The 27,471-nt window shown below is 43.7% G+C and overlaps 1 protein-coding gene across 11 annotated transcripts in view; it reads left to right on the top strand.

Moving 5' to 3' along the window:
• The window catches only part of CUX1 (cut like homeobox 1), a 238,196-nt gene that overhangs the window by 126,775 nt on the left and 83,950 nt on the right, over positions 1–27,471 (top strand). For all 11 annotated transcript variants that reach the window (XM_085557551.1, XM_085557549.1, XM_085557548.1 and 8 more), the window contains exons 5-8: positions 5,937–6,074; positions 9,455–9,578; positions 11,487–11,563; positions 12,283–12,349. In XM_085557551.1, coding sequence (XP_085413677.1) covers positions 5,937–6,074; positions 9,455–9,578; positions 11,487–11,563; positions 12,283–12,349 — 406 coding nt within the window. The remainder of the gene's footprint in view (positions 1–5,936; positions 6,075–9,454; positions 9,579–11,486; positions 11,564–12,282; positions 12,350–27,471) is intronic.

The following is a 27,471-nucleotide window of genomic DNA, read 5'->3' as shown; positions in this document are numbered from 1 at the left end:
GGGATGGAACGAGATGAGCTTTAAGCTCCCTTCCAACTCAAACCGTTCTGATTCTGTGATTTCTATGAGTGTATTTTGCGAATAAGCCGAGAACGAACCTCGGGCAGCGCAGAGCGGAGCGCTGTGCTCTCTTGGAGCCCCTGGCCCATCCGTGAGGGTGTCTGACCGCAGGGAAAGCCCCGTTTGTGGTGATTGTACAGCGTGTGGGGAGCCCCCGCCACCGCACCGGCACCGCAGCGGCACCGCGGCCGCCGCCCGATCCGCCCGCGCCGCGATCCACGCCGGGCTTTGCCGCCCTCCCCGCCGCGCTGAGGGCCGCGGCTGGCCGGGGGTGCCGGGGGTTCCTGAGGGGTGCCGGGGCTCCTGAGGGGTGCCGGGGGTTCCTGAGGGGTGCCGGGGCTCCTGAGGGGTGCCGGGGTTCCTGAGGGGTGCCGGGGCTCCTGAGGGGTGCCGGGGTTCCTGAGGGGTGCCGGGGGTTCCTGAAGGGTGCCGGGGGTTCCTGAGGGGTGCCGGGGCTCCTGAGGGGTCCAGGGGTTCCTTAAGAGTGCCGGGGTTCCTGAGGGGTCCCGGGGTTCCTGAGGGATGCCGGGGCTCCTGAGGGGTGCCGGGGGTTCCCCTGAAGGGTGCCGGGGTTCCTGAAGGGTGCGGGGGGTTCCTGAGGGGTGCCGGGGCTTCTGAGGGGTCCAGGGGTTCCTTAAAAGTGCCGGGGTTCCTGAGGGGTGCCGGGGTTCCTGAGGGGTGCGGGGGGTTCCTGAGGGGTGCCGGGGTTCCTGCGGGGTGCCGGGGTTCCTGCGGGGTGCGGGGGTTCCTGAAGGGTGCCGGGATCCCTGAGGGATGCCGGGGATCCTGAAGGGTCCCGGGGGTTCCTGCGGGGTCCCGGGGGTTCCTGCGGGGGTCTCTGCGTTCCCTCCGGGGTCCCGGTGCTCCCTCCCGGCGGGGCTGTTCCTCGGGACTGCTCCCGCCCAGCAGCGCTCCGCAGCCCCCGGGTCAAATAAATAAATAATAAAAATAAATAAATAAATATTTATTTATATGGGGAGAAAGGGTAATTTGGCCCTGCGCGCTGCAAATCGTTTAAACAATGACACAGTTTTCCCGCAAACCCCGCCATCAGCCCCCTCGGTGTTGTCGGGGGTGCTCACCCCTCACGGCAGCAACAGGCACGGCCGAAGGGTTAAACATAAACTTTAAACATTTCCCGTCCCGCAGGAACTCCTTTTCCATGAGCCGAGGTGGGCTTTTCCCCCCTCTCCTTAAATAACGAGGGTGGTCCCAGCATACTCTATATCGAGACAGCTTTTCATCAGTTGCTCATCAGCATGCTAATTGCTGTATGACTAATTATGCCCTGAATTCCAGTTGATTTTCTTAATGAGACAGCTGGGTTAATTATGTAATCGTATGATTACATTAGCCCAGAGTGCCCTGGCGAAAAGGAAGGCGGGCGGGAGTGGGATGTCAGCGGGCTGAGGGGCAGCCGCGGTCATTTTGGCCGGATGATCGGCGAGGGCAGCCCCGCGCTGTGAGCACCGGCGTGGGATTGCTGGCACTGCGCGCTGCGCCTTCCTCGGCTCGCAGGAGGAGGGAGGAATGGGGGCTCTTCACAGAATTCACTTGGGAAGTTCAGGCAGTCAGCAGGGCCCTGTTGTAACTCGGGGATTGAGGCTGGGTTTGGGCTGAGCGATGTGGGGTGGGGGTTAGAGTGTACTGTCATAGAATATCCTGGGCTGGAAGGGCCCCATGAGGATCATCAGTCCAGCTGGCCCCAACAATCCCACCCTGGGCATCCCTGAGAGCGTTGTCCAAATCTCCTGGAGCTCTGGCAGCCTTGGGGCCGTGCCCGTTCCCTGCAGAGCCTGGGCAATGCCCACCACCTTCCAGGGGAGAACCTTCTCTTGATGTCCAACCTAGACCTCCTCATACAGCTCCAGCCGTTCCCTCCTGCTGTCCCTGCTCACTGAGCTGCAGACCCCAGAGAGTCTCTCCTCAGTCTCCTCCAGCTGAGTAAACCAAGTGCCCTCAGCCCCTCCTGACCCTTCACCATCTGCTGTCCCTGCTTTGGACACTCTCTAGCAGCTTTATATCTTTTTTATATTGTGACACTCAAAACTGCACCCAGGGTGTTGAGGAACTGTCTCCTGTAATAAGTAGTTCAGGCAAAATCAATGGTAGTGTTTCTTTTAAAATTGTTTGTGAAGTCACTACTTTACATACCTAAACAGCAGGGAAAAAAAAAAAAAAAAAAGGTTCTCTTTTTCTACTGTTGAAAAAAGATAAATCGTCAGGGCATGTGCGTGGTGTGAGAGCAGCCTGAGAGGTGTTGCTGCGGCTGCGTCACGCCGGCTCGTTTGATGTGAAGTATTAACTGCTATAAAAATCACTTCACATTTGTAACATTAATTGTTTTCGTGTCTGTGTCCACTGAGACGTGTCCATCCTCCTCCTCTGTGGGGAGAGGAGCTCCTCTGCCAGGGGACAGTGAGGTGTGTCAGCAGCGAGCTGGGATGTGCCCAGAGCTCTGCAGTCCTGGGGAAGGAGAGGCAGGAACGGGCTCTGCAGGGTTGGAAATTGGTGGTTTCTGTTTCTGCTGTGGTGGCGTGGAGGAAGCCTCGTCAGGGATCGGATCCAGATGTGCTGGGCTGCCTGCAAGCACAGGATGCAGGGGGCTTCTCTGTGGGTATGGCACGCAACAAGTGGATTAGGAAAAATGAGCAGAATAGGAAGCAGGAGGGGAAAAATGCACTAAATTTAGTGTAAAAATAGACATCTCAATCTACTCGTGGGCAGTAATGATCTTGCAAGATGCTTCTTCAAGTTCTGGATGATCAGATCCTTTTTACTTATTTTCTCTCTCTTTTTATTTATCCTGTGCCCAGCAGGGATTCTGGAATTTCACAAGAGAAAATTCAAGGCAAGGGAATAATGTATGATGAGGTTTCCATATTTCAGTGTTCAGCAAGGTGATTTTTCTCCGTTACAGACCACAGAGAGGGCATTTCCTTTGCTGCCTCTCTCCCTAAGCCAGGGCCAGTTGATTTTTTTGAGCCGTGTATGCCTGTTGTTTGTGTAATGAATCGAAAGTTTTGGTCCATTGCTTGTTTAAAAATTCAGTGACCTCCTGTTAAATGACGTGAAACATACTTTGCAAACCTGGTTAATATAAAAAGGTATGCTTTTCCATGCATGCATGTGTTGGGAAAAAGAGAGTATTTTTATTTATTTTTAATCCGCTCCACTCAGGTAGGAAAAAAGCCATTGTGACTGTAAGGTTTATACTTGTTTCAGGTTAATTGGTGTTTATAAATACTCCAAAAAGAACAGGTTTTTAGCTTTTTCAAGCTAAAAGAACATGTTGGAGCTTGCCACAAGAAATTATTTTTCTCTCTGTCCAAAATGTCGTGGTTGGTCATTTTTTTATCGTACAGCAATTAGTTTTCTTGAATGCAGTTTATAAAAATTAAGTCTAAGAGGTGCTTCACCCATGGGTTTTTTTACATGTCCTCCAGCAGTATTTGGTGGCTGCAGGCCATTAGTCCTTCAAATAGGCTCTAGTGAAGTTTGAAGTTTAATGCACAGAGACTTTTTTTACATTTTGTTTGTTCTGCCGCTGTTCTGCTACTTGAACATTAACCTTTAATAGAGCTAAATTAAATATACATGTCCTGATAAATAATTATGAGATTGCAAGCATTTTCATTTTGTACATAAAGCTTCTCAGGGATTGCAAATTTGACTAAAGTTTTAGTCATTATTCATTTTATAATGCCCATGTTATTTTTGTCTTTTAATTCTTTGCTGATTTCAATATAAAAAGCCTTGTGTATTAGGAGCAAAATACCTCTTGTGCATGTCCCGACTTTTTACAACAGGCATGTTAAAATGAGAGTGGGGGAAAGTGCACCCACAATTTTGTCAAGTTCTCTTTCATCGTGGCACTGTTTCATAGAAATACCCACAGCTGAAGTTTAAGATCCCGGGCCTGATAGATTCTGTGGTTTCTGTAACACTTGAAGACGTGGCCAGAGCGAGACAATCCGGCCTTTCTTTGTGCTCAGCCGATGAATGTCCCGGGCTGGCTCTTTGGGGGTGCTGAGCTGCAGGAGTGTGACAAAACGCTCCTTGCAGAGAAGGTCAGGGACCTCCATGGGAGCAGGGGAGTGTTGTGACAGCCCACACCGTAATAGGACCATCCATAAAAATACTGCAGAGCCTTCACCTCCTGCTACTGCTGCCACTTCAGCTCTCTATTTAATTCCTTACCTGTACCCCCCTGTCTCTGCCACAATAACATTTTAAATTTGATTTATTATAAATATTTTAATACAGATAATAATAACGAAAAGTATTTGGCCTAAAAAGCATAAATGAAAAAGCTATGTAGTCATAAACTATGTATGTACAGAGAACAGATGACAAGCAACCTAGATTTTGTATTATGAACAGGGTAATGCCATAAGCTGTTGAAGAACCCAAGTAACAAAATGCAGCAGGCTGCTACTTAGAATGTCTCTGAGTTCAACATAACCCAGTGCTATTCTTTTATAAACTATGCAACAACGCTGGCATATTGAAAAAACACACAGGCTCATGCTTAATGTGTTAACAGAGGTACAATAGACTTATTATGTGTTTCCAGAGACTGGAACTGAGGGTGGTCTGAAAAATTAATGACTGTGGTGGTTGAAAATTAAGTGAACTCCCTAATATATACTGTTGTTGATCCACTGAGTTTGGTGTTTAGCATTCCTCAACAGGAGACTAAATCTTTGCAGCCGTTTCACAAGAGATGCTGGCGCCCATAGCAGAAATATAGTCAATAATCTTTTATAAGTCCATCACACTCCAGAGTTTTCCTATCCTGACCGGGAAGAAGTCCCAGAATAAATCACACGTGCATATGTCAGGTGTGTGCTGAGAACCCTCTTTACCAGAAGGGGATGAACATCAGAGAATTAATACTCGGAGGACATTTGATTAATAGTGTAAGAGAAAGAGAGACCCAAACCCAAGGTTCATGGAATTGATTACATCCACACAACGTTTCTGATTGTTATTGATCTGTCAATTAAAAAAAGTTCCATTCAGATCTCCATGGTCACAGAACTTGTTTGAGCTTTGCTGTGCAGGAGGGCACAGTTTGCTTCAGAAATTCACTCCCACAAAGCAGAGGCCTGTGACGGAAAGTAGCTGTCAGTCAGCTGTGCGGTTTGATTGCTTTTTACCCAAAAATTCTCATTTTGCAATGAAAAATGTGAAGCTCAAAATTCTCACATGCCTTTGTATCATGACTGTCCTGGGAATTAGTGCCAGGATGAAGAAGCTGTGTCCAAATTTCATGTAATCACAGAATGGTTTGGGTTGGAGGGACCTTAGGGCTCATCCATTTCCATCCTCTGCTATGGGCAAGGACACTTCCACTATCCCAGGGTGCTCCAAGCCCTGTCCAGCCTGGCAGTGGACATTTCCAGGGATCCAGGGGCAGCTGCAACCAGGGCAGGCTGTGCTGGGAGCTCAGCACCCTCACAACCAAGATTTTTTTCCCAGTATCCCATCTCTCCCTGCCCTCTGGCAGTGGGAAGCCTTTCCCCCTTGTCCTGTCACTCCAGGTCCTTGTCCCAGGTCCCTCTCCAGCTCTCTTGGAGCCCTTTGGGCACTGGAAGGGGCTTTAAGTCTCCCCAGAGCTTTTTCTTCTCCTGGCTGAACACCCCCAGCCCTCTCAGCCAAGCTCTGTATTTAAAGGAAACATAGATAGAATGAAATAGTTCTGGGTTTTTTTTAAGTTTGCAGGATATATGACATGAGGAATTTACACGTCTGATAACTCAACGTAGGGCTCTGCTGGCACCAAAATGGAGAAAAAAAGGACACTTGTACTCTAAACTGCTTGGGTCCCAGAAGTGCTCCTGTTACATTTTATTTTACTGTTTCTTTTTCAGATCCGGTTCCAGCCTTGGATTTAGGACAGCAGCTTCAGCTGAAGGTTCAACGCATGCACGATATTGAAACAGAAAACCAGAAACTTAGGGAAACTCTGGAGGAATACAATAAAGAATTCGCCGAGGTGAAAAATCAGGGTATGTTGCAACCATATTGTCAGCTCTTAATGCACACTGAAATTTGAAGACAGAAATTGCATTCAGTTTTATTTCTTAAAGGTTGAGGTGAAAGTAGTATTGAAATTCAGTAGAGAAAGTGCAATAGTCTATTAGGGTCACTTCTGTATTTGTGTATGGGGATGGGTTTTGGGCAGACTCTTTGGATTTCTTCAAATTTTCATTTACTGTAGCACCAAGTCAGAAGATGGAGTTGTTATTCTGCATATTTGGTTGTAGCCTTCAGCACTGAAAATTACACCTGACTGACGTTATTTGTGACATTTTCTGAGAGGCAGTGCTGGTACTGACATCAGGCTGAACGTGGGCGTTGGTACTTGCAGGATGTGCAGCTTGCAGAGACAAACACAAAAATTCAGTATTTTGTACCCACATATGAATCTGTACAAAATGCAACTTTTTCTGTACTGTTTCTCCTTATCTAAATGTACTACTGGAGTACATTCAGTATATGCACTTTATTTTTACTCTAGAGACCATCCATAGAGCAATGTAAATACAAGCCATTACTGTTAAATTATTTAAGTTTTAATGAGACTAAAGTACATAAAAATACATGAAAATCTCAATGAGATTTAAAGTCTGTTGGCTTTAAGACTGCTTAAGTTTTCTTGTGATTCAGTTTCCTGCACCAGGAAAAAAATTTTCCCAGCCATGCACTTAGTTGCCCATCCTTGGGACTTTACATTTCTATCTTTACTGCCAGTTCTGGATGGTGGAAAGGTAAATTGTCTTGGCATTTGGAAATCTGGATATTTTAATTTGTTTTTTGTATTATGGAACTGTTGCACTCAGGTAATGTTTGAAAGCTGCATTAACAACTAAGTTGATTTTGTTAAATCTCATTTTTTGCTGAGGGAACATCTATTAAGTTATATATTTTGGAATATACATATTTTTGATGTAGAGGGTGTGACCCCTGGAGAGGACAGGTATCAGCATGCCATGATTCGGGCTGGACTGCAGGAGATGTCATGTTGGAACTGTAATGCTCTAAGCAAAACTGTATTTTTTGCTGGAAATGTTCACTGTGCAAAGTTTTCCTGAGGCTGTGCATCTAGTACATCCAAGCATGACATGAGGGTTCATCCCACAAAGTGGAAAAGCTCTTGACTTGTAGAGTTTTTTGCTACAACCACTCATAACTGACATTTTGATTTTCCCTGGTGTGCTGGAACTTCCTTTCCATTTCCCCACTGTAGCCGTTGTGTTGTTTTTCACTCCAGTGCAGTGGTTTTACTCTTAGTTTCAAACAGGGATTAATAAGCTATCCAGGGAAAAGGCTGTTGTTAGCTGAGGGTGCTTTGATCAGTTAATCTCTTTGTTTGGAGGGCTGCTATGAGCTCTACGGTGCCTGTAAGAAATTCTTCCAAAACTGGTATAAATGGCAGTGCCTGACAAGCTGTAGCTGACCTGAGCACTGAGGAAGGCACTTAGTGCTTCAAGCAGTGTAGAGGATTCAGCTATACTTGTCCAGCACATCCATTATGAGGTGCTTAAAGATAAAATCAGATTTTATTACGAAAGTTACATTTTCCCCCATGTTTGTGCACTTCTTGCATTTGTTTTCGTAGTTTTGTTTGCTTTTAAAATGAATCATTGAAACTTAGTCAAGGTGCAATTACGTGCATTTCCATGAGATTGTTTTGCTCTCTGCTTCGCCATATACCAGAATATTTTTGGAGATTTAGATCTGAAAAATAGAAAGGTGTTTATATAAAATACAAACACCTGGAGCAGAGGTGGCCCAGGAGGGAGTGCAGCCCCCTTTTCCCACAGGAGCAGCATCCTACTGTCAGTGCAAAGGAGCATCCTTTACTTATTCAGGAAGAGATCAGGACTTGTATGACTTCCCAGATCTCAGGGAAGAATTTCCCTGTGCTTAAGAAAAAAAAAAAGAGGTGACGTGTCCTTTTCACGGCCTGTTACTCAGTAATGAGCCTCAGCTGATTTCTGCACAGCCAGCAAAATCCTGCTCCTTCAGGCAGAGGCAGCTGCTTTGCTGGCAAGCATTTTTACCACTCTTCCCCCCTTTTTTGTGGTCACAGTGGCTCAAGCTCCCTTTGGTAGTGCCCAGACAGCAGATCATGTCACCAGCTACCTCCTGTCTGCTTCACAGCTCCCTGCTCAACTCTCAGCATCGGGATTTTGAAAAGATAATGTGTGGGTTTGTGTAATATTATGGAGTTGTTTTTTTTTTCCCAAGCCCATAGGGTTTATTTTTCATATTAGGATTTGTCTTCCTAGGATGTTTCTGCAGAATATGAAACTTTCCACATCCAGAAGTTTTTATTTTTTCCTCAACAGTTATTAATGGTATCTGTTAATAAGCTGATGTCTTTAAACCCTACCCCCCCCCCCACCCCGCATCCTAGTGTGAGTACTCAACTGTGTTGCTGCTGTGAGCATTCTGGCAGTCCAAAGCTTTTTCCAAATTCCATTATTGTTACAAAGCATACTCTGGTGGATGTGCTGCTTTTTCTCTGCTGAGCCCTATAAGGATTCAGTCCTTTCCTGTGGGTGGGATCACAGGGCTTTCACATAGGAGCACATCAGAGCACGTAAGGAGATGCTGAGCTGTGACTCTGCAGGTTTCTACATCTGTTCCCATCCACTGCTGGGCATGGGGAAATGCAGGAGAGCTCCTTTATCCTAAGGAAGGGTTCTACAAATTCCCTGGAAGGCTACAAGTGCCTCAGAAAGTTAAAATAGTCAATGTTTGTGTGTAAACCCTGGGGCAGAGGACGAGGCAGTGACAGCAACTGGGATGTGCAGAGCACCAGTGCCTGCTGTGAATGCAGCAGTTGGATCCCAAATGCCAGGTTTCCCATCAGCTGGGAAGCAGAACAGAGCTGTATCCCAGATACCTGTTCAATTAGTGTGAGATTGCATCTGTGCATGAGCCATGGTGGGGCAGCCTCTTAGTGCATGAGCACGGTCAGGTGAATGAAGTGTCCTGTGTGTAAATGCATACTTAAACCTACACTGGGACTTTATTAATCTTCTCTCAGCACTGAGCTAATTTTAGGCTAGTCAATAAGGTGATATTATATTTTACAATTGATTTTTTCCTTCTTTTTTAAAAAAATTCATGTTAGAGGAACCTTCTTCACTCTGCTTTCCAGCAAACTCCATTGATCCTTCTCAACCTAAACACTTAAAGTTCAATTTAACATTTAGGGAGTAAAAGGTCTCCAAAGGGACTCATAGCCATTGATTTTGTGTCAGAGTTGAAGAGCTAAAGTTTAAAACACACTGAGCCTACAGGGTAAAGCAAGCCTTGTGTTGTGGAACCACGTGGAGCTGTGTAAACTCATTCTTCCCCTATTGTTTTCCTGCAGAGGTTACAATAAAAGCACTTAAGGAGAAAATCCGAGAATATGAACAGACCCTGAAGAACCAAGCGGAGAACATAGCCCTTGAAAAGGAACAAAAGTTACAAAATGATTTTGCAGAGAAGGAGAGGTGAGTGTGTGTGTGAGTGTGTGTCTGGGTGTTGGGGAGGAGCAGAGAGGTATTTTTCTGTTTAATCTTCCCAGCCAGGGCTGGTGGCTGGAGACAGCTCATCCACTGAGTGATTCTGGCGATTCATGCCTTTGACACGGGATCATTTGATACTCAGCTTTGCCCAGGAAAACAGTCAGGAGAGTGTGGAAGTGAAACTAGGACAGATTGTCTCTTCTCTGTGGTGTGCTGGGGGGGTGTCACGTTCAGGAGGGTGCAAACCTGCTTTTATTCCTCCCTGGCTGCACTGTCCTCTGTGGCACCCATCTGTCTCCATTAGCCTGTGTGTCACAGGCTCTGCAGCCCTGGCTGGGGCAGGTGAGCCACTGCACCCACAGCCAGGGCCAGGGAGGCACCACCCCTGCTCCCCTGGGAATGCCTGGGACAGGGGATGTCTCCCTGAATTATCCTGGGGTGGTTTGCATCTTCCTCCATGCCAAAATTAAGAAGGGTTTTCATTATTTACTATTGATTAAAAAAAAAACATTTAGGATGCATTTCTGATCTTTTGCAAATGAGCAGGGAGCATTTGATTCTTTAGGTTGGTGGGCAAATAAATCAGGCAGGAGAAAACCAAGGGGCTAAAGAGGGAGTTCTTTCAGGCTGCATTCCCTGCCTGGAAAATTTATTTCTCTTGTGGAGCAATAACACTGAAGCTATAATGTGTTCAACATAGCGTGGAAAACCTTCAGTTCACGTGAGCTTTTTTAGTTGGAGGGTTGATTGTTTAAATTCAGGGCTGAATGAGGAGAATCTACCAGTGAATGCAAAGTTTTTTTTTTTTAATTTGTCAATACCTGCGGTTGCTATTTGATAAGCAGCTTGTAAGCAGTGGTTTTAACAACTGCAATTTCAATGTACTTAAAAATAAAACAAAATGGCAGGTCTTGGAATGCAAATAAAAGTGTGTGTAAGAGAGGTTTTGAAGTCTCAAAGTATATGGTTCAGTATGAAGGGAACTGATGCATGATTCTGGCTATAAATAGTTATTAACCTGGTCAGCAGTGTTGGAGAAGAAATTTGTGCACCCTATGGAGTGCAGGCAGGATGCTGGTAGTTTCATAAGCCATTTCACAATTCTGAGATCTGCAGAATATCCTAAAAGCAGTGTTGTAAAAAGCATGGCTCCTGGGAGATGTTGGAGCAGCTCCTTTCAAAGATGAGTTTTATAACTCCTGCAGCCTGGCCCTTAGCAAGGAGTGCAGTGGCTGCCTGGCCAGATGATGTAAAAATGAGTTTGACTGACACAAACAAGAAAATGTTGCCTGTGGACGTAAGAAATGTGAGCATATTAAAGTTTTGCTCATGTTCTGTAGAAAATATCACTGTGAGATTTGTTTTGAAATATGTGTGTTTTCTTAAAGAGTAGCTAATAATATTGCTGCATTTGGCACCCATTACAGCTCTGATGAAACAGCTGCTGCATCTATTCACTCTATCAGTTATGGCAACAAATTCCTTCATTATGACACTAAAATGGAAATGTATCATTCTTCTTGTACTAACTTTGTACAACAGAGGGTGCTTGGTGACAATTTTCTCAATGTGTGTGACATTTCCAAAACAAATTATGCTCAAGAAAACCTTCCACTGAAGTTGTCGTTTATATAGCAGTCAACTCTTTATAATGTTCACAGCTTATGTTATGAGGTGGCTACACTGTTAAAATTTTAATAAGTGGGACCACAAAGTAGGAGCAGCATCTCACAACGTGACAGCATTTATGGGTCCCATGGAAGCACCTCGGAGCCTCTGTGGTGTTGGCAGTTGTCTCCTTCCAGTTGAGACATTGAATGGCTCTATCCCCCAAATCTGCAAGGCACAGATGAGTTGTTTGCTCTGCTCTCACCTCTCCTCTCCCCTTCACAGAAAATTGCAGGAGACCCAGATGTCGACAGCCTCGAAGCTGGAGGAAGCCGAACACAAAGTTCAAGCTCTGCAAACAGGTTTGGCATGGCTTTTGTGACCTTTTCCAGATGATCAGGTGGGAGGTGAGAGGACAGGGATCGTTGGGTGTGTCAGGACTGGGTGTGGAGCAGCTCTTGGCATGCAGGGAGGTCCATCAGAGCTCAGATGTGCTTTGTGAATCAGAGCAAACACTCTTGTTGCAGCTGTCATTGGCAAATAACAGGGGCAAGGCCATGGAGCATACACAGAGCATCCCTGGAATTAGAGCAGGCCATGGAACTTACCCTCCATGTGTGTTCTGCTTCCACACATTTCCAAATGTGCTAAACATCTGTACTGAGCTGTGTGAACCCCATTTCTTGCCATTAATTTTCATCTCTGCACACTTTGAAATTCCAGGTCTGGACACATTTGCCTTTGTTTACTATGAGAACAGAAGAAATTTTATTCCCTGAACTACTGCAATAAGTATTTCAAAGGAATAAGCAGTTTAGCCAGCTTAATAAGAAACTAATAATGTCTAGCTTGGTTAAGCAGAAACTGGAAATTTTTGCAATGTAACAGAAATACTGTAAGAAATAGTGAAAAAAGTCAAAACCCTATGTTTTTTTCTAAGCCATAATGGTTTGCCTAGGTAGAAAGATAAAGCTTAAGGAGGTGTATAGCTTTATTTTTTTTCATCAGGAGATGTACAGCCTTATTTATGACTGAATACTGCTATTTCAGTACTGTAATGCTTCATGTTTATGCCTTTTAGCCTTGGAAAAAACCAGGACAGAGCTATTTGATCTGAAAACAAAATACGATGAAGAAACTACTGCAAAGTAAGATTTCCCTGTTTTCTTTCTGTGTCTTCCTTCAGGGTACCACTGATTTTTTTGTTTTGCATTTGTCTGTTGGAGAGAGATGAGATGAGGGAGACTCAGGCATCCAAGTTTTTGGAAAACATGGTCATAATTTGGCCTCCTATGGAGAGATTATTAGTTTTTATATTTTCTTCTCCCCAACAAGACACTTCTCCTGGCACACACGCTGCTGCATTCCTGGTTTCATTCTCAGGTGCTTCATCTGTGTATCTCTTACCCTGTATATCTCTTGTATTTTATTTAGAAATAGAGCAGGTTCAGGAATAAGGTATTCATTGTGATCTTCCCATCTTGGTGAACACAAAGCTTCATTTAGGAAAGCATTTCTGTTTGATTCTTAGGCACCCTGGTTCTTTCTGCTTTTGGGGTAGTAGTCCTTGCTCTGCCAGGTTCACCCCTAATTACAGACAGCAGCATTTTGGGCAGATTTTCCTTGTTTTCAAGTAGAACATGAAGGTAGTATTAAAAAATATATATTCTTGTCTTCTTAATAGCTACTGTTTCCAATTATCCTCTGGTTTTATTAACCATCAGGGCAGGGAACAACAAAGGAGACAGACTGCTGCTGGTTTCCTTTGAACCCTTCATATTTAAGGAAAGTTAATAATGAGAAGGAATTCTCATGATCAGTGGGATTAAGCACAAAGAGTCATTTCAGTGTCTGGAAATGGGATGGGAATGAAGCAGGCATTTCAGATGGCTGGGACACTCAAGGGAAGGGCTGGGACTCTGTCACCTCCCTGTACCCACTGCCCAGGGTTAAAAGCCAGTCAAACTGGCACCAATTTTAAATTTCTTACCCTGTGGTTCTATGCCTATTGAGGATCTGATTCCCCACTGAGGATGTGGGGAACCCCTGGAGCTCACAAAATTCAGCTCATGGTAGTTTTAACAATCAGCACTTGGAGTTTAAACACCTTTCATGTCCTTCAGGATAATCTTTCAGGTGAATTTTGGTCTGGCTTTGGAAGTCCAGTTTCCTTTGAGCTTCATGTAGGATGAATTCCATGCAAGAGGATCAAAAATATTTTTGTTCCCTCATTGATTCATCCCTCTCTAAGGGACGTAAACAAATGCTGCTTCAGATGGAGCCTTTAATTCCTGCAGATTGACTTTGTTTTTTCCTTCACATAAACGTTATTGTTGCTGTTATTTTGTGTTGCAGTTACTTCTGGGAGAACAGGCAGAGATCAGTGGTTGTAGGCACTGAACCTAATAACCTCTCACCTTTTTAATGTGTTTATTTGCAGAGTGCTTCATTTTTTAATACTGTTTCCCTAGATGCTGTAATTTATCTTACACTGAGCAAAAGCTGTTCTCTAAAATATTTGTTTGCATTTCTAATCTCACTCTTTTGGGGAGATTCACACAGAAATACTTGGTTTTTATATGATCTTGAGAATGATTCTTACCTAATTTATATAGAATTACATAAAATTAGTGACATCTACAGTAACAAGAAGTTTATTGTGTTCTGTAGCTGAATGATTATGGAGACTGGGTCTGGAATATAGTGGTCATGGATCTGAATCCTGAACCAGACATTAAGCTTGTACTTTATCTCCCAGACTAATGTACTGTGAAAACAAACTTGTAGGTCCTAATAACAGCAGAAATATTTTATCATTGTTTTGGATATTTATGGCAGGAATAGTTCTTGCATAACAACAGTCATCTGTAGCATTTGCAGCCCAAATTTTGCAATATGAAAATCTAGAAGAACATGAAAAGGGAACTGAATGTAGACAGTGAAATTGAGTCATCTATTTTAATTGTAAAAGCTGGGAGAAGGGCTGAAGAAACACCAATAAAAAGGGTGAAAGACAGTTTGATTCTTTTCTTAAAAGAAGCCCTCTTTTGATCTAAGTCTGAAAAGCTACTTGTATTGCCAATTTTAATTTTATGTTTTAAAAACATGTGATTTTTATCTTAGGCCAGAATTGTTAGTTTTACAGACACTTATTTGATGCAGATGAATTGGAGTGCCTTCAGGAAAAAAAACCAGATAATTGTCAATATTTAAAAGCTAACAGTCCTTTCAAGATTTTCAGTCTCAGAATAAAGCTGTCTTTCAGCTACTTGAAACTTTGAAAATCTTTCAAACAAGGCAAAAAAACCCCAAGAAGCAGAAGAAATACAGAGTGAGAAATCTTCATTATCAGCATTAAGGAGTCTGGATTTTATCCTGGAGACCAGTTATGGTGATCTGAAAAGTTGGGAATCGTTATGTCAACTTGTTTGTTTTATCTTTTCACAATGTCCCATTCAAAGTACTCTAAGTGCAAAGGGAGGGACAGAGGCACAGCCAAGCACCTTCAGATGAGATCAGTGGCTGGAATTAAAATTTCCAGCCCAATTCTGTCATCCCCACGTACAGAATTCCCAGCAGGTGGGTGTGTGCTGCCCCTGCCCCTTCCCTGAGCCCCAGCACAGCCCCGGGCCGGGCACTGAAGGTGTTAATGACAAAAAGAAGTTTATTATGTGCAGTCATTGCAGTCTGTCAGCTGGAATATCAGAAGCTGCCTTTGACAAGATGGCAGGAGCAAAGTTTTCCATGTGTAGGCTTGAAGTAAAATGTAATTAGCCTTTATGTGCAGAACAAGGATCCATTGATGAATACAGCTGGTCTTTGTTTTCTTCTGTCATTGAGTGTGGGAGGTAAAAGTGTTCTTCTTCATGTTTATTAATACAAGATTCCTTAGACAAATGGCAAGCACAGTTTAATATTTGTTGGAACACAGAGGGGCTTGCCAAAACAGTTGTTGTGTAAGAGGATTTCAAGGTTTTCAGATTATAATCATCTCTGGGTTAAATAAATGAATGATTACTCTGCCTTTTTCAATTAAAGAGGCACATCCTCTCTTGAGGCCTGACACTGATTTTGTTTGCTGTCCCACACATTCCTATCAGCAAAACTGGGTTTAACCAACATTAATGAGTTTGATCTGGAGATTCTATCAGACCTGGAATCGAAAAGCAAACGCTAACTTGAGTTTCAGCAAAATTAAAGAATATTGGGGTTGTTTATTTTTTTTTTCTAGTGCAACAGACTTTCCTTTTTCTTTCTTTCTTTCTTTGTAGAAAAAGAAACATTCTGTCTACATTTCCTCAGTTTTCCAGGGACAAACTGTTCTCTTTAACAGTGCTTTTTCATTTCTGGTTTGCTGCAGAATCCAAGCAAGTGCTTGGGATTCCCAGCTGAGTTCCCAGCCGGAATGGTTGGATTCCAGTTTTAGATCAATTCCAGAGCCACCTCTTTGCTCCGACCCCTGCTCTCCCCCAGCCTAAATGAATTCTAATTGGAAAAGGACCTTGGGTTGCAGCACATACAGTAGGCTTGTTACATTACTGTTAACATGTGGGTTGAGGCTCCCTGCCTTTGATGAAAGAAAATATCGAATTTCACTGAAATGCTCCATTTTCACCAGCCAGCTTTAAGTAGTCTTGTGAGGATTTCGGGTACTGCCCACTCCTCTCTCTCCCCCCTCCCAGTTCTGCAATAAAAAGCCTCCATAAACAACACAAACCAGAAAATGTTTAGGTTAAGATTGTCAGTCAGAGCAGCTCTGCCACCACCAATTCTATTACCAGTGGATTTTCTGTAAGATTCAGACTTTTTGTCCTTCTAAAAGTAGCACAGGAATGCAACGGGGAAGGAGCCTTTCATATTTACTGAAGCAGTCATCCAAACACAGCTACTTTCAATAACTTGGAGAAAAACATTTTGCCTCCAGTATATGGGCAGAGAATTGTTGTCCTTCCATAGATCAGACTGATTATTGTTTATTTTGGCAGCACAGCTAAGGATGACACAGGAGGATAATGGGAACAGGAGGAGATGCCTGTGGTTTTTGGCTCTCTGGGGTAAACTATGCTCTTCTTCCACATTATCAAACAGACCTGTCCTTCAGGCATCAGTGTAGAATAAAGTTCTACAGATGTGCTTTTCAGCATGGAAGGAGTGGAGGATTAGGCTTGGAGACAGGCAACCAAAAGTTTTAGAGAATTCCTGAAGAGTTATTTCTGCCTGGAGTTACGTGCTGGAATTGAAGTATGTTAAATCTTCTATTATTTTGGGGCAAATCTCAGTTAACTTGGACTTCAGGGGAATAATTCCCAATATATAGTGGGAATTGAATTATTTACTTTAATTTTATTTTAACAAATCTTTCTTGTTTAAGTGCTGGCTGGTGCCAATATATCACTTCTCAAATGTTTGTAGTCTTGCATTTTGATGGTGCTCAGGGTCAAACTGAATAAAAAATAAAGTTGTGCTCCCTCCAGCATCACATAATTACTGTGATAAATGGTCTCAATGCTGCTTCCCCCCATTGAGCCTGAAGTACTGTAGTTAGGGTGGTGATGTTGGACATGACATGAAATAGCTTCTATTTGCTGTGCCTTTAAGGTCTTAAAGTTTCCTATTTCCTGTTCCTTTGATGAGTCATTAACTTCTGATGCTCAGCTTTGGAATTATTGCTGTATTTAAAGTGATTTCCCTAAAAACAGGAGATGGAGAACTTCATAGGCCATGTCTCTTTTCGGAGCTTTTCCCTCAGTTTCCTAGTCCTACTGCCACCAGTGAAACCCCAGGATTGGTGGCAAGGAGAGGATGATAAACCAGTGAAGATGTTACTGACAGCTATTTTTTTAAAGGAAAAAAAAAAGTGAAGGAAAATTGAATGTTTTGACTCTTACAGAAAGCTCCCTCTGCATTTAACATTTGAGGTTCAAAGTTTTAACTGTGCTTTATGTAAAACTCACCAGGTTGAAAGTCACTATTATGACATTATTATTTTGCTTAAAAAGCCTACAAGTGAAGATGGATGGAAATATTTTGGAGATCTGCTTCTTATTTTGACAAAGTCTTTGGTGTGAAAGAGGGCTTGAGAGCCCATGTGCAAACCAGTTCTTTTTGTCACATTTTTCGCTCAGCCTGCAGTCACACCAGAAAAGCTGCAAAGTTGTATGGGAAGACAATTCAGTGTTCCTGTAAAACACTTGGCATTAACCTTTACTTTTGGATAGGGAAACTGAGGCACAAGGAGTGTGGTTAATGCCCAAAGGCAACAGTCAAGCCTTGGCTGGCGTCTAGAAATATGCAGACATGCAAATGATAGACCACAAGCTGACAAAAGGGTTATTTATTTTCATTTTTCATTTCTAAGGCTGCTTTTCTGAGAACTCCATATAAATGGAGCCACTGGAATCAGGAGTTCGTGCTGTAGCTGGGCTCTGGTGCCTCTTTTGTTGGACTTGTAATGCTTGCAAATTAGTTAATGTAACTGTCTGACTGCACCAAAGTGCCCTAGGTCCTCTCAGGGCTTTTATTTTGTTTGTGTTTTAACCTCCAGTGAGACTGTTCAGTTCCTTTTTCTAGCATAGCCTAAAAGCTGGTGTTATTTAACAACCCAAACTAGAAAAACATAGCCTTAGGGTATTCCAGCATATTCTAGTCATCACCCTGTTATCTGTAACCTTGGGTTGACATGAGATCCTTAGATGGGAAATCTTTAAATAAATGCAAAGCACTTTGGTTCCTGTGCCAGCCAGGCTGGGGGTCATCAGCCAGGGCTTCTCCATGGGAGTGCAGCTGCATGGAGAGGATCTGTGTGAAGTGACAAGGGGCAGGAGTGTCCCTGTGTCCCTGTCCTGTCTGTCCCCACTTGCTCTTGTGGAGCCAGACCCCTCCAGGCTGGTGCAGCTGGTCCAGGAGCAGAGGGACCACGAGTGTGTCCTGCCGTGCCAGCCTCCAGCAGGGATAGGCTTTCCCTGTGAGGCCAGCCAAAGGACACTGCAGCTTTCTGAGCCATCTCACCACAGCAGGTCCTTTTACCTGCAGCAGCTGAGCTCTGAAGGTGCCTGGCAGGGCTGTGTGAGGAAGAAGAGGGGCGAGTCAGAGGGAAGGAAAACCTCCTGGCAGAGGCACATCTGCCCCCAGCAGGGACAAGGTCCTTGGGCTTGCATCTGCCAGTCAGCTGAGCCTGGATTCCACTCTTTCATGTGTGTCTGCAAATTACAACAGTCTCTTTTTAATTCTTTTTTTCAATGCAAAGTAGCAAATCAACAGAGTTATTTTGGTGCAGAACTGCTTCCTTGTCTGTGACAGCAGGAGGGCACGTGGCTGTGCCTGCTCCAGCTCCTGCAGGGCTGGGGTGGTGGGGGGGAGGCAGCAGAGAAACCCTGGGATCATCAAAAACAAATGGTTCAGCTGTTTCCAATCGGGCCCTGCCCTGCGGGGTCACCATTTCCAGCCCAAAGCAGAGCTCTGCAGGAGGTGCTGAGTTAAACTGACAGGTGCTGCACTGCTTGTCTCTACCTGGCCACGTGTTTAATGGGTGACTTCCTGCACTGGGGTGTGCTGGAAACTCTCCTTGTGCTCCAGGGATGGATTCCAGCTGTTTTTCCCACTCCCACGCAGGCAGAGAAATGAGTCAGGAAAGTGCACTGTGCTCCCTCGTTTATTGAGAGAGACAAGAACGTCCTGAACGAGATGGGAACTTCAGGAAACTTAGTGACACCCCAGGCACTAAAACTCTGTATGCTGGAAAACAGCCTCTTTCTTCTGCCTGGATCTTGTGTCCCTTTGGAGATCCAGGTGTTTGCTGTGAGAGCTGGCAGCCCTGCTCCCCAATCCCGAATTGCTTCATACAGACAACTTTCACATTCCCCCAGTGCTTTCATTTGGGTTTTTTGTTGCCTTTTCCAAGGACAGGAAGGTGTGAGCCATCACTGTCAGAGGCTGCATCTGGCACAACTTGCCTTATGGAAGTGTCCCAATGCTGTTTCCTCATTAGCAAGGTTTTTCAGCATCTTGTTAAACCTACACCTAAATGTAGGTAGTCAGAACCCATCCCTGCCTTAAAAAGTTGCTGTGATGCCCCAAGCTATCAGCCACCTCACTGCAGAGGCAGAGATATTATCCTTTCCACAGTGCCTTAAAAATAAAAAGTATTTTTGATTTGTGTCATCAGTTCAGTTGATGTTGAGAACTCAGGGGTCTTCCCATTTCTCAGGGTAAAGGCTACAGAATGAAGTCCTGTGCCTGCATTGCTGTACAGGTCATCCCTGCTTTAAAACTCCCAATTTCTCCTGCCCACTGCCATGTAATTATTTGAGTTCCCTTTGGGCCCTTTTCCTCATGTCTGTGGCAGAAGCAGGGCTGGGAAGGAGATGTCAGCTCAGCACTTGCACCCCTGCATTTGCCCTGTGCTCTGGTTGCAGGACAAAAGGGGTTTTGGTCTGCAGACTTGGGGCAGTTTTGGCAGTAATAAGACCATAAAACAGTGGCATTTCCAGTAAATCAGACCTTCCTGAGGAGTAGTTGGAGTGTGGGGCAGGTCAGTGAGAGGGTGTGGATGTCAGAAGAGTGTTCAGCCCCCTCTGATCTTCCTGGAGACATCACTTAATGGGACCTAAGAAATATTGTCTTATTTACATATCTCTGATCTAATTAAGACAATAAGGCCATGTGGGACTGTAGTTTTGTGTCACAGAAGATATCTGGTGTGGGGGAACTAAAATTGCTTTATCTTGAAGAGATTTTTTTTTAAAGGATAATGTTTTAACAAATAAATTTTAAAAAATACTGACTTTTATCAGGAAATTGAGAATCCAGTGTAGAACACTGATTCAGGGATTTGGAAGAGCTGGGTGTTGGCCAGCTCATGGAACAGAAGGGATAAGGCAGGATGGTGCAGACACTAAACCCAAGAAAAACAATAGACAACATGCAGGCCTGTTAATAACTTCATTAGCATTCATGTAAAGCATTAAATAAACAAATGCATAATACACAAATCCTGTAAGCCTGAGATTATTAACCCTTAATGCTTCTCTGGTGTTTCTGCAGGAGCAGAACAGAGCAGAGGCTGTGATTTTGTGCCTTGCCTCTCAGAGTTTTAATACCTTGAGAAACTGAGTCACAGGGAGATTGCTCAGGGGCTGGGACACTGGAAGGCAACCAGCACTAGAGCAAGGATCACAGCTGGGAAATCAAGGCAGTACACAGAGGAAAGCACTTCTGGTTCCCCTGTTTTGCTTGGATGCAGCTGCTTGGAACCCAGAATAAACCCCAGCTGATCAAATCTTGCTTGCAAGCTCTAAGTGCCTATTTGTAAGAAATTCTGAGCAAAAATTAAATTTGACTGAAGAACTGCCTTGGGGTTACTAACCTTTTGTAGCAGATTTTCAGTGCCTTTTAATAGCTGATCTTTGGTTACTCGTGGTCACCAGCTTTCCAGCCTGTCTTCATTCCTTCATGGAACTAATGAACTTTCAGCTGAATAGTGGGGGTTTATTCCCTCCCCCACACAGGTTTTTATTAGTGAGGAGCTTTAGGCTAGTCTGGTGTTGATTTGTTTTGTGCTGGGCATAAATCTCCTGGGTTCCCTGGAGACTGCACCCTGTGGATGAATTTCTATCCCCTTGTCCCTCCTCATGGGGCTGAGCCCCTTGAAACCCAGATTGCTGGGCTGAAGCCACTTGTGTTTTCAGCTATACTAAAAAGCAGATATGTTAATATATATGAAAAAATACAGATGAAGTGCCATGGCAACTTTTATCCAATGGTTTCTGTTTTCTTTCTTTCCCTTCCTTTGAGTCAAAATTCAGCTCTGGGAAAAGGGAATCTTTCTATTATAGTTGGTGCTAAGCAGAGTTGCAGGGGAGGATTGTGAGCAGGTAACTTTTCTTTTGCGTGGTTTCCTCAAGAAATTGTATTTACTGACGTTTCATTTCCTATGTATTTCCTCATTTATGGGATGGGGATTATTAACCTGCCTGAATACATCAGACAGATAACCTGAGGGGCACATATGGCTTTCATAAAAGTATACCACCCATTTCCATCATTGTGAGCTGTGTCATCCACCAGTTGGGCTGCCATAAATCGCTGTGAAATGCACACAGCCTTAACCAGTAGTGAGGAGCACATAACCATGGAGTAACTAACCATCTTAATAAATCTAAATTCACTCTTTGCTGGAGACACTTCAGGGAAAGTGGGAACAATTTCTACAGCTTCTTATCCCACATGGCCGTGGTAATGTAAAGGGTAAGCAGAGTTGTGCAGAGAGATCCCTATACCCTGCTCTCTGTTTCACCCTCTGTGTTTGGGAATCTGTGTCTCATGTAAAACAAATAAAAAGCCCTGCCAAGCAGCCAGCTCTCCTCTGCAGCCAGAGTGCCCAGCACCCGTGTGCAGGGCCATCATTAAAAGATTTCATGAAACAGCCTTAAAAATGAAAAGTTTCCTTTCCAAGAGAGAGAGAGAGAGAGAGATAATTGAACTCATTGATTTGTTTCACGGTTTGTTTGCCCTTTCATTCCCTTCCTGAGGTGCTGTTTGTTGAGGAATGTCTCCAATTGCCAGGAAGACAGTGGGGTGTCTAATATTTCCCCGCCAGCTCTCCTTTCAGCCAGAGCAGAGTACTGTGGCAAGCCTACGATATGAATTTTTAATGCAGAACTTTATAACATAGCCCTTGCAGCACGGCTGCACTACTCTCTTGAGCTTTCAGATTTAATGCTCTGATGAACAGAGCACAGACTTGGGGCATTCGACAGCAGTTGGAATTAACCCCTGCCTTACCCAGGGTGCAGCACTTCATTTCCCTGTAGATTAACACACATGGGATGAAGGTTCCAGAGGCACCTGCACAGCCGGGATTTTGACTCCCAAAATTATCTAGGATGTTTTCCCTCTTTTAGTAATGGAAATTTTTGAGTCTGTTCCCTTTTCCTGGGCTCAGCAACGCTGCAGTCATTCTGTAGTGGATAAAAGGACACTGTCTTGCCCACTGTCTGGGCTCTGATAACAACCCAGGCTCGATGGCCAGAGAGGGAAAAAAAGATTAAATCAGCTCTGTAATGCATCATGGAGATGAATTTGCCATAGGTTCCTGCTCTTCTAGGTTGGATCATTTAGCTGTTCATGCAGTGAATCATGATAGTCCGTCCAAGGGGATTTTGCTCTGTTTGGAATCTTAACTTGATGTGGGTGTTCCTGTGAGCCCATCTCCTGATTTACCTAGCGAGAAGTGGAGGGCCCAGAGGTGGAGAAGAGTAGCCCAAATACTCTTCAGGGCATTAACACATGTTTATCAGTGTTGAATTTCATCTGCTGTAAAGCTGCCTCTTCACCTGACTTGGTTTAATATCTGGACTTTTAGCTCTTCTGTAGTTGTGGCAATAATAATTCTGCTTTTCCTCAGTTAGTGCTGCAGTGCTGATCATCAGCTTTTCTGTATCAGCCCTTCACTTCTTAAATAACACCACTCCTAATGCAGTATCTAGAAGAATATTGCTCTCAAAATCTTCCCCTGTCTTTCTGTGTAGCCTTTGGGTTTTTCCTGGCTGGTTCTTTTTGGCAGCAGTGTCACAGCCAGCACTGGCCTCCCTCGGCAGGATTTTGTCAAAGGAAAATTTGTATTTGTAGGTTGAACTTTGATAATGAAGAAGGAGCCTGATGTATTTAAATTGTGCTAGAACAGGTGAAAGCCACAGAGAATTAGCTGGGGCACAGGACAGGCAGGGGTGTCAGTGGCATTTGGAGAAAGACTTAGGAGCTTGTGCTCAAGTGCTGTTAAACCATTTGCTTTAAACCTTTATGAATGAGAAACACAACTTGTTCTTAACTGATACCAAAATAAGTACATTTACACTGTCTAATCTTAAATCAGCATCTGAGCCTTGGTGAGACGTTTGCACATTTGTTTCAGGGGAGGTCTTTTAAACAGCTTGTCTTATTATTATAGACCCAAGATTGGCTTGGCTTCCTCCACTGTTATTACTGACTCACAAGATTAAGGTTTTCAAAGCTTGTTGCTAAATGCAGAGAGATCCTGTTGGTTCATTCAGTAGTTCTAGGTATCTATTAACTTCATTTCTATAAAAAAACCACTGGATTTTGATAGGAATTCAGTTTGAGACTGGCTTATGAAAAGGACACTCCTGTTTTTATTGCTGTAGTGGTAATTAGCTCTACCTCTTATTTTTGTTGTGTCAAGCACACTACCTCAACCAAGGGGCATGACTCAGTTGTGCCATACGTGAAAAGGGCACACAGGGTAAGGGCAGACTTCATTAGTGTGGGCAGTCTCTCAGCCCTTGGGTAGGAAAGTGGAAGTGCTGTTCTGGTGCTTGCATTGGGGCTGTGAAAATAAAGGTACATAAATAGAAGCACATAAAATGCATTTGCTGATCATTCATTTGGACATCCATTAGGTCATTCCGTGGCGAATGGAAATATTAGTCTTTCCTGGAGACCACACCAAAGGAAGAGGATGCAAATGGCATCTGCCATAATTTAATGCTGTGTTACCACTGACTGCCCCATCTCAGGGCACTGGGATGGGCATTTTAATCATTCATTCTTCCCTTTGTCATTGTTTTACCTGCGTGGTGCTTTATTGTGGGAGTCCTCTGTCTTTACTGAGCCAAAGTGGAAATATTTCTTTAATGAGTTGTAGAAGATTTTTATACACAGATGGGTAGTGTTGAGGAACATGACTCATAGGAAGTAAAAAGATGGACAAATTCAATTTAACCATTTCTGTTCCTCACCACAGTCTTTCCCATTTAGGGGAAGGGAAAGAAGATTGCAGAGGAGAAGAGGCAGAGTGTCCTACCATGGATTCCAGAGACACCTCTGCCTGATGCTCCCTGTCTCCCTGTCTTGACCCAAATCCAAGTGATAAGCAAACAGAGTCCTTTGGAATGTCTCCACTTGGATTCTTGGATGATCACTGTCCATGGCTTTGAAGGTTGTCTGCATGGCCAGAATGATATTTTTTTGTTACTGACCCAAGATAAAATGTTGATTTTTAAAAATTTATTTTTTATTTGCATGTAATCAGAATAAAGTAGCTGCTGTGGTAGGTTATGCTTTTTATTATAGATTTTGATGCTGAGATCTGCAAGATCTAAATCAGCAGGCTGTATCTGGACTTCCTTAAACTTGGGGCTCAAAGCCAGACTTGATACAAAAGTGATTGTTCTACTTTTTAAGATGCAAGTGAATGCCTGGAATGGCTCATATTTCTAGGGCAGAAGTTTGAAATAATTAAATTGCAGCAGAGTACACGATGTGGGTGTCTTTGAAGAAGGTACTCCTTGGTAACATGCAGCAGCACTTTTAATAACGTCCCTGTCCTGGGCTGGTTTGGATCTGTGGAGCCAGTTGGGAAATGTGCATTAGCATTGGAAGTTGCCATCTGAGTGACAACAAACAACTCCTGCTGCTGGAATGCTAACAATGACAAGTCATTTGGTACAGCCATTTGCCAGTTTAATGGCTTAAGCAGCTTAGTTTTAATTAAACAGCAGCTTCTGTGTATGATATCAGGGAAAATAATGTTCTGCTTACAAGTGGAGTTGTTTAGTGTTGTCCCTAACTTGCTGGAGACACCAACAGCCTTTTTGTTCCAGCATTCTGCCAGTGCATTGTCTGCCAGTTCATATCAGAATTTATCTGCAGTAGAGCAAACAAACCCTTTTGGGGTGTGGATGAGTCCTAATCCATTGGTTTAGTGCAAACACAGCCTTGCCTTAGTGGCAGGAGTTGTTCCTTGGGTGGGAAGAGCTCCAGCCATGGGCTGCAATTCCAGGGGTGGTTCCCTGGAATTGCAGCTGTGGGATCCTTCACCTCTCTGCCAAACTCTAGGAGAGGTCTAGGGACTGACTCCTAAAGGGGTAAAATTCCTGCCTCCTGGCAGAGGGTGCACCTGGCATGAACAAAAAGCGACCAAGGTGTTCAGGGCTGGGTTGGACAGGGACTGAGCACATAGAAGGAGTCCCTGCCCATAGCAGGAGGGTGGGATTGAGATGATCCTTAAGGACCTTTCAAACCCAAGCCACTTCTTGATTCTGTGCTGATATGCTGGAGGAGAAGTGAGGGGTTGGTCTGAACTTGATTTTACAGAGAGTAAATGACAGGAAAAGCCCCCACATCCTTCATTCCCTAGAGCCCGGAAGCTAGAAACCCAGTTTTGTAGGCTAGTCATACTGGAAGTGACAACCATGTCACGCCCAGGAGTCATTTTGCAGGTGGCACAGTACAAGTTTGGTGGGGACTAATGGAACAGGGTGGCATTGCCTCTTGCAGATACAGTTCCTGTTCTGAATCATGCTGCTTTTCACCTAATACCTTTCCAAAAAGCCTTTTTTAATTTGCAACAAAAATGTGGTGTGAGCTCACCGTGTTCTTTGGTTGATGTTCCTTGCTCAAAGAGACTGGTGTGACTTGAACTTCTGTGTGGCAGGCGAAGGTCTGACACTTGTACTGTGTAAGCTCAGACTTGTAACATCACATGTAGACAACTGATGATCAGCAACCTTGGTTTCAGAGTCATTCTTTTGGATTTCTGCTACCTGCAAATGTCAGCACCAGCACTCACTCCATGTTACCTGCTCCCTCTGTGTGCCAGGTGCTGGGAGCTCCAAGGAAGTAAAGTTGTTTTGAAGGAATTTTCCCACTTTCTTTATTTCACTTTTTCATTTCCCATCCCTTCCTCTTCAGTCCTCACGTACCTTTGAATTAGTGTGGGCAATTTATGCAAAATCTGATGTTCCTCCCATGTTAACAACAATGAGGCAGCCAGAGGGTTTCTGAGGTTAAGAAGGTAATAATGCTCAGTTGTGCTTATTGGGGCAAGTATTGCACATCTTGAATTAGAACCTCTTGAGACTCAATACAGCCTTACACACTGTCTGATTTATTTAATCACATTTACATGAAATCAGATACATTCATCAACAGAGAGCATAGTGAGCAAATCAAATGAAAGCATTACTCAACAAAATTTCTGGTAGGAGAATATAACCTGGAAGTTTTAAGTAGTAAATAATCAGCAGTTTTGTTGCTTATTCCAGTTTGTAGTCACTTAAATTCATCAGCAGTCTTTCCTTGACTGATCATATGAATGAAGTCTGGAAGTATGCTGTGACTTCTTGTGCAAATAGAAAAAAATCACCCATCATGTATCATTATCATAAGAACACTAAAGATACAACATTACTCTTGGAATCATGCAGGTATCTGGCATTCCCAAATTGAGCATTTTTGGCTTTTCATCATCTTGGTAAATCAAGGACATGTTCTTGTCACCAGTCACCAAAGGAAGATATTACAGAGCCCTTCTTCATGTCATGTGCTCAGAGCTGATGTTATAAAGCAGTTTATCCTTCCTTTCCCAGAGCTATCTACTTTTAAGGGCTTTGTTTTGCACACTGCTGCAAATACATTTGCTGCCTGCATTAGTCATTTCCAGTACTTAGATCCTGTAACTATTAAATTGTTAACATTTGGAGCCAGCTATAATTATCTTTTATTAGTAGTAGTATTAATGGGCATAGTGCTTTCTTTCCTCTCTAGCTTTCCTGAATATTTGAGGGGTCTTTAATGTATCTTACACTGAAACAGCACCTTTGATCCCTGTTTAGACAGTTTGTTTTCTTAGCTCTCTAAAATGCTCACCAAGAATTTTTTGTCTTCATTAAGTTTTTGTTTCCTTTGGATGTGCAAAATGGATATCCCAGGGAAAAATACATTGCAAAGCTTTGGTCCTGCAGAATCACCACCTTCCAGGACTGCTTTAAACAAGAGCTGCTGTGGCTGCACACTCATGTGAAGCAGCTCTATAAACCTCATGCAAATCCCAATTTCTGCAATTCCCTGCTGGGCTTGAATCTTATTGTTAAACCAGTAGTTTGTACCCTATTGTTAAAACAGTAGAAGAAAGTGTGGTTACCAAGTCCAATCACTGGCTATTCATGTTCCAGTTCAGAGCAGGAAGTTTTCTTCCACATTTATATAAAAGGGTAGAAGCCCTTAGTTTAACTATTCGTTTTTCTGGTGCCTTACTTGACTTTTTCCATACCTGAACCCATAAAACCTAGAAGTGCTTGGCTTCAGCATGAATGGCACTATTTTTCCCAGCATTTATTGTTGGGTGGGGAAGCTGGGGGAGAGATGATCCTGTTGATGGTGATGTTGTTCACATCTGGGGGAATATCCATGGACAGATTTTCCTTTGAGCTTCTAATGAAGACCCCGTGGATCTCAGGGGTGGAGGAAGGCT

The sequence above is a fragment of the Lonchura striata genome, chromosome 19, assembly GCF_050655825.1.
Source record: "Lonchura striata isolate lonStrDom1 chromosome 19, ASM5065582v1, whole genome shotgun sequence".
In the NCBI taxonomy this organism is placed as follows: Eukaryota; Metazoa; Chordata; class Aves; order Passeriformes; family Estrildidae; genus Lonchura; species Lonchura striata.
The sequence above is the reverse complement of the archived record's forward strand: the minus strand, read 5'-3'. Positions and strand labels throughout refer to the sequence as shown.